At 50.1% G+C, this 10,593-nt stretch overlaps 1 protein-coding gene across 1 annotated transcript in view; it reads right to left on the reverse strand.

Moving 5' to 3' along the window:
- Positions 1–2,565: 2,565 nt before the first annotated feature.
- The window catches only part of AGO1 (argonaute RISC catalytic component 1), an 18,561-nt gene continuing 10,533 nt past the window's right edge, over positions 2,566–10,593 (reverse strand). Inside the window, exons 14-19 of the mRNA XM_009328224.1 lie at positions 9,818–9,849; positions 9,543–9,708; positions 9,271–9,405; positions 8,282–8,383; positions 7,238–7,437; positions 2,566–6,793 (exon numbers count right to left, since the gene is read on the reverse strand). Coding sequence (XP_009326499.1) covers positions 6,685–6,793; positions 7,238–7,437; positions 8,282–8,383; positions 9,271–9,405; positions 9,543–9,708; positions 9,818–9,849 — 744 coding nt within the window. The 3' untranslated portion in view covers positions 2,566–6,684. The remainder of the gene's footprint in view (positions 6,794–7,237; positions 7,438–8,281; positions 8,384–9,270; positions 9,406–9,542; positions 9,709–9,817; positions 9,850–10,593) is intronic.

Consider the following 10,593-nt stretch of genomic DNA (forward strand, 5'->3'; position numbering starts at 1 on the left):
CCGAACGTGGGCGCCCTCAGGAGTCACGCGTGACAGCACGGGGTTGGGTTTTTCCCCCGTTGCCTCAGAGGGGAGGATCTTCAGCGACAGCTGGAAACCGTGACCGGCGTGTTCCTTCCCTCCCTTCCCGCCTACCGAGCGGGCCCCCTGGCAGTCGTCGCGTACGACGCCTTTCGGGGCCTGGAGCCCGGTTCCAAGTGAATTACGTTGCTGTTTTTCTAATCCTCCCTACAGCTGCCGGCAGGAGAACCCACGCCTCGGCCGCAGTCACGCTCGAGAACGTCGGGCACAGCGCGTTTCCCTCTTCGCGGGACGCAGCGACGCGCTGGACGGGAGCTCTCGACGGCTGCTGGCACGTTCCGCACGCGCTGCCGGGAACGCTGACTGGACACGCCGACCTCGTCCCCTGTGCTGAAGAACCTGGCGATGCACGTATCGTGTACGACGGCCCTGCCAAGGCGGCCGGAGGGGATCCCGCGGAACGGCACTGCGAGAACGTGGGGAGAGGGCTGCAGGCTGGGCTGACGGGAGGGCTCGGAGGGCGAAGAGCAAAGGGAGGCAACCGTAGGCAAGGCTAAAATATTAAACGCTGCTGCAGATAGCGAGGGTGCACGTGTGGATACGCGGCCTTCCTCCCGCAAGGCTTGAAAACAGCCTTCTCGGGGAGTGAGATGTACAGACATCTGACAAGTGTATACTCAACTGATTAAAAAGCTGATAAATGCACATTATCCTTCGACATTCCCATAACAACCAAAGGATTGACATCAGGCTTGTGTTTATTCTTCCGATTTGCAGAGGAGCTATGAGACTAAGTAACTAGGCTTGATGAGAAGAATAAAGACTACGATTCGCTAGGTCAGCATAAATTCAGAGCATAGGTCTGCCCTTTTCTCAGTTTTTGGCAGGGTTTTTAACAATGTTTAGTACCACTTTGTTACAGATTTGGAACACGCTGTCACCAAGCAGAGGGTGAAACGAGCACAGCAGTTGTGTGCACATGAGGAAGCGATTCAGACGTACCAGGCTCCGTGCTGGGTCAGGCAGTGGCACCCTCATCTGTATTTCCTCTTCCCCCAAAAGATCATTTTTCGGTAAGAACGGTATATTGAGACTTGTCCCAGCAGGTTTGAGCCTGCTAGTCGTTACGAAAAAAACACGTCACCTTTCCTGGTGGTGAGAGAGGAGCTGCCCCCAGCTAAAGAGCTGGGGAGGTACTGAAGAACCGGAACTTTGGGCCAGCAGGAGCTCGAGATCCAGATTTTGGAATCATTATTAAGAATGACCATCCTGGAGACTGCCAGCTAAATTAGTCTTAAAAGGTGTAAATTTAGTTATCGGGTAAGCTACACAGTAAGGATTCTAAAACCATGCAAACTAAAAGCAAACTACTAGAGTATTTCCTTAACCGAAATCCTGAGAGGGAAGGGGAAATGTGACCACCAAGATCAAGCAGATACGGCGGAGGGAGACATCTCTGCAAAATGCACATACTGACGAGGCACGCCAGCACTTCTGTTTCTGCAGCTTAGGACACTGTAATCAGAACCAAGGGCCAGGGCTCAAATGCCAATCTAACATTTGAAACCAAGGAGTCCGATCTGTTTTCCAGGACTTCGGACCCAGCTGCACAAGGCACAATCTTCTGTTACCCCTCTCTCACAGAAACAGCCCCCTTGAAACTGCAAGAGATTTCTATTACATAGCAGGATTTAAAGAAAAGGTGATCGAACATTAAAAAGAGCAGGAGGATGTGTGCAGAATCCGTACAGGGGCTCAGTTCGGTGTAACACATTCTGCATGGTACAGTTAAGTAAATTAGCTAGTGAGTATGTGCATGCCATTAGCAAGCGCTTCCTTAAAATTGCTTAGCATTATTCCAAAACCCACAGTTACAGCTCAGCTGCTAAATAATTCATCGTCTAAAGGTCTGTCAATACACGTTTGCAAGGTGAAGCACAAGCAGATCCAAAGAACTCGGAGGATGGCAAACAACCTCCAGTGTTGGACCCTAAGACACAACCATAAGCTGCTGGCGTTGGAGAGGACTAGGACGTTTACAAGGAATTCCAAAGCTGGGAAACGTACGACATGACGCAGTACAGAAACCCAGAGGATCGAGTTTAACCCCGATCCAAAAGGAGTCCAAAATCTGTCCTTAAAGCACCGTGGAGCCAACGGCCTTTTATAGCCCCCAAAGCACAGAAGGTAGCTGGAGAAGCAGCGTATTTTGATGTATCTAAATCTAAATATAATATCTTCTGGTATCTAACAACCCAAGGAGGTCAAATGAAGTCAGTTCTCAGACGGATGATGTTGTAATAAAAAGTGGAATTGGCTACCATGTTCCAAGAAGTTTTAAGCACATATTTGTTCGCTTAAGTGTTTCTCTCATTAAATTGAAATCTGGAAAGTGAGGGGTTTTGGATCCTCCACAGTATCTGATGCAATTCAGCTACAGTCAGCGTTTCACTGGTTGTCCCCAAGCCCTTCTCGAGTGAACGGCCAGGACTGCGCCTGTACCTTCCCCACGCAATCTGACTCAGGAGTGTCACCCCAACATATTCACATTGCTTTTATTTAGGTCTTCTGCCAACAGTTACAGGGTAACAGACACTTGGGACTGCAAAGTCAAAGTTGCAAGCAAAAATCAGGACCAAGGCAAAAAAAAAAAATTCCACAAAGGCAATCAAATCCAATCAAATATAAATACAATGTTCTGGAGCTCTTTAATCATACTGTTTTCTTTAATAAAGAGGTGGTTATGATCTTACAGTATTTTCTTTTGGCCTAATCCAAGGATTTTGTTACTCTTTACCAGTCAATTCCACGCATACAAAAAAAAAAATTGATATTCAACCTTTAAAATATAAGCCATATTTTCTTAATAAAATAAGTTTTGTGCTGCTGCTTGTTTAGTGAGTACTGTACATCAACTGTTCACGTCTATTTGACAAATGGACCATACAGAGTTCAAGCTAAAGCAAAAAAAAAAAACCACAAGAAAAATAACAACCCAAACAGAGTGTCTTGTAAACACCCTATGTACAGTTCAACACTTGCTCATATAAAGGAGGTACGAAAGGGGCTAGAAATTGAACACAAAAGCACTGGAGTCCCGTAAATTTTCTTTCACAACTATTGAAGTGCAAATCACTCAGGCAAGATATGAATTTCACTGGTTTATTGCTGTCCTGCTGTCTGGCTTCCCTTCCTGAAAGAATCACATTCTTTTATTTCACACTCATTTTCCAAGAAGAAAACCTTCCGCGAGGCAACGTTGAATGCTTGGGCTTTTTGACGCTAGGACATCAGGTTGTACGCTTGCGAATACCAGAACACCCCGACCGCCCCTGGAAGCTCTGGGGAGAGGGCTGCTCTGCCCTCTCGCCCCCGTTATGTTCAGATATGAGATAAGGGAAACAAACAGCATTCAACAACTGACAGGTAAATGGAAGTTCCTCCTCTTCCCACAAAACTGCATGCACCTGGCGATGCTTCCAGTTGCAGAAGGAACGCGTGCGCGTGGAGAAGGCAGAGACTCGGGAGCCATTCGGGATGTCCGTGTGGGGTTTGTGGCTAACTACAAATCCTGATATGTATCTGGGTTAACACCTATCCGCTATGGGTAGCAAAATGCACAGCACCTCAACATGCAGTTATTCGTTTGCATCTCAGACAAGAAAAGGGTAGAAATGCTGAATGCTGGAGCCGCAGAGAAGGTACAGTGCATAGTCCATTATATAAAACATGCGGGTAACTCAAACCCCTTCTAAATGTCTTCAAAATGGAAATAGGGTTTAAAGGGCACAGCAGCTACTGAGTTTGGCTTTTTTATTTATTCAAAACCATGAAAACCCAACGCAGAGGGTGAAATAAGGGCAGAACACGATCTGCAAGTCAACAGCTGAGAGTTTCAGAGGCTGTGAAGCTTTTGTGTAGTTAAAATTGCTGTTAAAAGTAGGTGCTACATCAGCAAGTCTTCATTCATAGTTTTCTATGAACAGCCACCTTACAAATGAGTGCAAATCTTAAAGGTCCATTTTACATTTCAAGTCTCAAGGTTAAAAAAAATTGTTACAGAGCAACAAGCTGTTTCCGTAAATGCCCACACTATCTCTTTTCAAATGGTTAAAAATGGCACGTGCTATATGCCACAGCTACTAAAAGACATTTCAGAATTCTAGACCCAACTAAAACACTAAAATAAAAACTAGAAACCAAAATACCTTTGCCCCTTGCTGCAGAACAGCAGCCAGGTGCTTTCCGTTGTAATGCTGGTGAACAAACTGATTTGCAGAGAGAACCTTGACCTTAACTCCGGTTTTATTCTTAACGAGGGGCTTTCTAACGCAAGGTGAGCGGGTACAGCCCCTCTGAGATCATTTAGCTTTCAATGAACACAAGCTAGAGTTCTGAGGATGAGATGGAGAGGTGCTGAATTTATGTCACTATGCAGGCACTTGTGTATAGGAATGTAGGCTTCTCATGTTGAGACTTAGTGTTGATGCATTCCCTACTCTCTAAAAGCCTTCCTGAAGAGTTCACTGCCCTACTGACCATGAATAGTTCCTGGTCTCCTCCCCGACACCTTGCAGATATACAGCAGTGGAGGTTGACACAAGGTGCAAAGGAGAATATGAACCAAATACTGTAGGTCTTGAGGAAAAATAGAACTGTGCTAAACGTAGGATCTTCACAAAATGTGACATCAGTGGGCTCAGCACTTAGTTTGCATAGCATATTGATGTCTTCATTTTTCACAAACACGTTGCCCAAAAAGAAAACGGGTAGAGTGAATTCCCGGTGTTAGGACAGATCAATGGGCCAACACGACCAATGTGGTTTTCATGAAGGCAAGGCAAGTTTAAACGTCAGAAAGTACAAAACAAAAAGGTGTGCTTCTATCCACGCAAACTGACAAGGGGCAGTGCTCGTGGTGGATCGGCCTTGGAAATGCGCTGACATTTGGCAGTAAAATGACGACAGAGCTCTTCCCTTTAAGAGTTTGGTAGGAGTGTGCGCGTCATTTTTTCTCTTGCAGGAAGCGCTGTGCACACTTTCATATATAAAAAAAAAAAAACCAAACCCCAGATAATCTGCCCACATGATACTGGTAATGAGTTGCTACTACTGCCCCGCTGTGCATAACGGTCACTCCGTGCAGCAAAATGAGTCTGAAAAGCAGTCACTATGTTACTGTTGGGAAAAAGGCTTTTTTCCTGTTACAAACACAAATCAGTAGGAGTTTCCCCCATGACAATAACAAGGATTTCATCATTCTGACTAAGGAACAAATCTGGTGTGCTTTCAGAACAAAAAAACCCTGTGCATGAGATCAGCGATACCATGACACAAAGAGCAGCAAAACCTAGCAGCAGAGAGGGTGACAGTTTGGAGGTGCTGGAGTTGGGGTACGCGGTACTTCAGAAAGCAGCCGACCCGGGCAGACACGTGCCGAACGCACACGGGAGACGGGCGCTGAGGAGTACCCGGCACTGCACGGGCTGCAGTTGGTAACGCTCATCGGACAGGAAACGTTAGAAAACTTTTTTCCTGAAAACTCAGCCTCAGGAAGTGCGGTGATGTAAACTCTGAGAATGTTAATGACTTGTGTATTTTGGCAACAGACTCAGTATCATATAAAAATAATGTTTAGTAAAAAAATCCCGGTGTCCATCATAAAAATTCAGGAAAAAAAAAAAGAGAAAAAAAATCGATAGCGATTTCTGTCCTCATGGGATGAAGATGCCCCCATTTGTCAGAAACAGTTTTAAATAACAAGTAGTACATTGGAAACAAAAATGGGTCAGCAGCCATTAAACATGTCCTATATGAAAGTGCACATCTTTCAATGGAGTTTAACCACCATGAGGTCGTGATCTAACACAAACTGCAACTTAGGACCATAGAAATTAACTCCTTCCGATGGAAATATGGACCACCATCAAGACAAGATTACTATTTTCCTTACAAGATTAAAAACATTGAAATTTTGCAGCATCATAGTAAGGCACTCACCCATGGAAAAGTCTGTGACTGTTGCTTCAAATGGCAGCAGCTAACTAGCTTGTAACACAAGGAAGACAGTTTTCAGTTCTGAGCTAAGTGCTAGGGTGCCTTACATTATATGGGGGGAATTATTCGGGGGTGGGGAACTGTTAGTGTTAGAATTCTCCTATAAACTAGTTGTTTTTCCCCTTAACCCATTAAAGCATCTCATATTCTAAAATATTAGTTTTATAAATCTAGTCTTCTGTTTTAAGGCTCTAAAAATCCCCTCCCCCCAACCCCCACAAAAAATACCTACCAGCGCCTGGTGGGCAACGGAGGACCAAATCCGCCATTTCACAGTCAGGAGTCTATAGTATTGCATCTTAAAAATGAAAATCTGCTTCCGCCTCCTGGGATTTTTATCCCTTCCTTGAATGCCTTCATGTGTTTGGTCAGATCAAAATTTTGCAAAGCCAGAAAAATTAAAAAAATAATCATCAGTCTCTTCCAATCCTACAAAGGTGTTGGATCTTTCTGTCCCGTGGTGCTGGTCTCCTGCCTCGAATCGACGCTGCCTGCCCTGCAGTGATTTCTCATTGGAAAAAAACCAAGGTGTCCCAATGCTTCCTTTTTTGTATGGCTCCTACAAATCTGAAAGCTTTCTTGAGTGAGGTAACAAAAGTTAGGCTTTCAAGCAAAGTACATGGTACGTAAAGTGTCCTGATGAACCTGCACAGCCTTCGCCAAGGCCTGGGGGTCTCTGCCGTTGCTCTGTCCAGATATATGGCTGCCCTCGCCACTGAAAATCAAGGAAATCGCTGCATAATTATTTTGTATTTCCCCCCCAGGAACACTGACAAACCCCCTTGGAGATCAGGGTCCGTGAGCGCTGGCAGCACAGCAAGGCATCTCACCGCAACGCACGGGGATGCTGTGCGTGCCAGTGACTGTGTCTGGCACTGCAGAGATTCCGGCACCTTGAGGTGGCTGGTAACGCTCGAACACCCCAGGGATGCTCCTCCAGGCCCGGGATGAGCTCGGGATGGGATTTAACCCTCCTTTACCCCCTGTTCCTCCTAGGCTGGGACCTAAGAGGGTGCAGCTTCATGTGGATCTCCCCCCAAAAGGGTCTGCTGCAGCGCTGCTCTGACAGAGGCGCTTTCAAACACCAAGGCAGGGTGCTCATGCCCCCTGCCCATCCCTGGGGCCTGCCCTCCCGGGGCCGCGGGCAGAGCCCCCTCACCTGTCGTGCTCCTTGTCCACAAGATGGTACCGAGCTCTGAACGCCACCAGTCGGGCGTAGTACGCCGGGGCCGGGATGGAGACCGAGCGGGTGCAGCGCACGTAGGTATGGCACAGCTGGTACGTGAGGATCTGCAGCTCATCCGCGGTGAACCGGTTGTCATCCCAGAGTACGTAGTAGTGGGATGGCCGGCTCGTACCCTGGGAAGGAGAGGGGGCAGCGTGAGAGGTGCTGCCAGCACCCAGACGCAGGCAGCTGCCTTGCATCCTCATCACCCCCTCCCTGATCAAAACGACCTGGCAGACAGCCTGGGCGGGAGAGATGCCCGTGCTTCCCTAATTTGAGAACCCCACATGTGCACAGGCACCGCGAGGCAAGAAAGCCCTTAGCACCGAGGTGCAAACCATTAACGCAGCTGCCCCGTGCCCAGGCACTGCGGTGCTTCCCCGCTGCCGCTCCGAGCTCCCCATGCCGCACAGCCCACCGCATCGTGTCCCCACCGAACCGGGCCAGCTCCCCACTGTCCTTGCAGGGGGAGAAGAAGCCAAAAAACCTCCCTTGCGGAAGCAGCTGTAGATTAAATGAGTGCAATTTTTTCAGTGCCGTTTCTGACTAATCTTGGCTGCCTGCAGAAAGGCAGCTGCAAATCAAGCCGCCTACTCCAGGGATGGCTGCCCCCAGCTCTCCCACCCACAGCCAGACAACAGGTCCCTGCTGATGACCAGGCACCCCAGTGAGCCCGGCACACTCAGACGCCAGCTGATAAGCTGCTGAATTGGCCAGTCTAGAGGAGGAAAAATCTCATGGGAGAGATCCTTGGCTCCAGGAGGGAAATCGGGTACATGCCGCATAACGCAGCAGCAGTGCCGTCACAGCACCTGCTCACCAAACCACCGCAACGGCAGCTTGGACTGAGCTGCCCACGTCCCCGGTGCCGGAGGGGGAGGCTATGACAGGGCCGGGTCAGATGCACGAGAGTGCAATCTGCAACAACAGCCGAAGAAAACCAGCAGCATCACAACAGCCAGCTCTGCAGCGCGGTACCTGAATGCCTGCATGACTGCACAGGTAGAAGTCGAACTCAAAGGGGTGGGTGATATTTGTATCCACTGTTGTTCCTGCTGGGATGTTCCCACTCTTCCCAATCTACAGGGAATAGAAAGAGAGACCCAAGCACTGCAGAGTTTGGTTATTTCCAGCTGCCCAGAGCACCGTCTGTAACACACCTGCCCTGCACCAGGGCCATGGCGCATCGTAGTTTGAGAGCACCGTGCAGAGCCGCTCCCCAAGTGCCCACTAAGGGGGGACAGAAGCAGCTCATCCCACTCTGCTCCCTGCCCGAACAGGCTTGCTGTCATTTTCTGCTAGCGTCAACACCAGGCGTGACATGGAGGTAGAGCAACCGGCATCAGAAGGAAAGCAGGCAGGGTGAGGGCTGGGCACTGGCCCATCCTACAGCAGAAGTGAGGATTAAGTGAGCAAAACTCCAGGGATCTCTGTGGAGAGTGTAAGCTAGAGTCTCTGCCACAAGATACTGGGGCTTTTGCACCCTGATCAAAAACTGTCCTCAGCTCCCAAGATTAAATCTTCATGCTCAGGCAGAGCCAGTCTGGTTAGACTAGATCTAACCACTAAATTTAGATCAAATGTAGGAAAAGCTACAGCGATCAATGTTCCTGCACAGCAAACATGAACAAGCTCTGAGCAAGCAAGGGGTTATTCATCCTGTCACGTCAGCGGCTACAGCTATCACCAAAACAACAGATGTTTTCAAGCTGACAGAGGCTATTTCAAGAGAGTCACCAGGATCATCAGCACCCAGTAACTCATAATAACAGCAAACAGCTGTCTGGGTTTCTAGAAGCAGCCTAATCCGCACGGCTGCGGGAGTCAACCGAGCAGCACGTTTCATTCAAGAAAGAGCTCTCTGCCTGCCAGCGGTGAGCTTTCCCCTCGGCAAAGTCAGGGCTGGCTCTTCCTAAAGGCTGGGGATGAATCAGCTGCCTCTGGCCCCGGCACCCCACGGCCCTTACCCTCTCGTTCTTGTCTGCGCAGAAGAGACGAGTGTGATGCCTTTTCTGGACGACGATGTAGGTGATGCCAGGCTGGTAATCCTTTTCCAGTTTGATGCAGGCGTCTCGGATCGCTAGGAGCTCATAGTGAAGGATCTGGAGCGACAAGCGCACGCAGAGTGAGGGGACACGCCGGCACTCAGCCGTCCCCCAGCCGTCCCCGTGCACCCTTAAGGACCCCTGCGGGAGCCAGTGCAGCCCCGCTGGCCGATGGGCATCCGAGGGGTCCTCACCTGCGGGAGCTGCCCCTCGGGAACGCCGTCGCGGTAGAAGATGATCCTGGTGGGTTTGAAGCGGGTGGATTTGTAGAACTGGATGAGGAGCTCCCTCACCATGTAGGACAAGTCCTCGATGATTTCCTGGCGAGGACGCTGCACGCGCACCGTGGCACAGTACCGGCTGGGGGGGGGGGTCATGCTGCCCCCAACCTGCAGCGACAGAGACAGGCCAGGGCCCTGCGGTACAAAGGGAAGGACGGGGACGCTGCACGCGCACCGTGGCACAGTACCGGCTGGGGTGGGCGTCCATGCTGCCCACAACCTGCAGCGACAGAGACAGGCCAGGCCCATGCGTTACAACGGGAAGGACGGAGGGGACGTGGGACATTCCCAGCCTCTGCCTGCTTCCAACACCCACAGCTGGCAGTGGGCAGAGCACCTGAGCTCACAGATCAGGAGATGGGACAGCAAATACTGTGCAGGCAACTAGCGCCCAAAATGGACGTCCCTGGTCGTGGCCACGTCCCGGTTTCACACTCTGCCATGCCCTTTGTGGTGTTTATGGGAATTTCCAGTGAGACAACTTGGGTGGTACCACACTGAGCGACATGGCTGCGCGGGCTGTTGCTGCTCTGCCCCAGCTTCACCCCTCCTGCCCAAAAGCAGAGGGGCAAGGGGGGAGCAGGGCTGCCCTTTCCGCCTGCCCAAGCCCTTCTCCCTCCATCCCTCACTCCAGAGGTTTTTGGCTTCCATGAAGGACTGTGTGATCCCAAACTCTGCTCTGCTGTCTCACCAGGGCAATGACACCCCCAGGGTACAAAACCCCACCTGCAATTGCAAAGCCACTGCTCTAACAGCTGCTGCCGAGGTCTGTATCACAGCAACACCAGGGAGCTCTGTTACCGGCCGGTCCTTACCCCTCCGACCGCGGCACAACTGCCCTGCCCGCCCCAGGCTGCCCAGAGACCCTCTGCCCAAAAGGCGACTGAACCAGGTCAACGTTTGTGCAGAGCATCTGCCGGCATCATGTCCCTGCACCTGCCCTCGCTCAGCCACAGGCAGCAGA

The sequence above is a fragment of the Pygoscelis adeliae genome, unplaced genomic scaffold, assembly GCF_000699105.1.
Source record: "Pygoscelis adeliae isolate BGI_AS28 unplaced genomic scaffold, ASM69910v1 Scaffold387, whole genome shotgun sequence".
Taxonomy (NCBI): Eukaryota; Metazoa; Chordata; class Aves; order Sphenisciformes; family Spheniscidae; genus Pygoscelis; species Pygoscelis adeliae.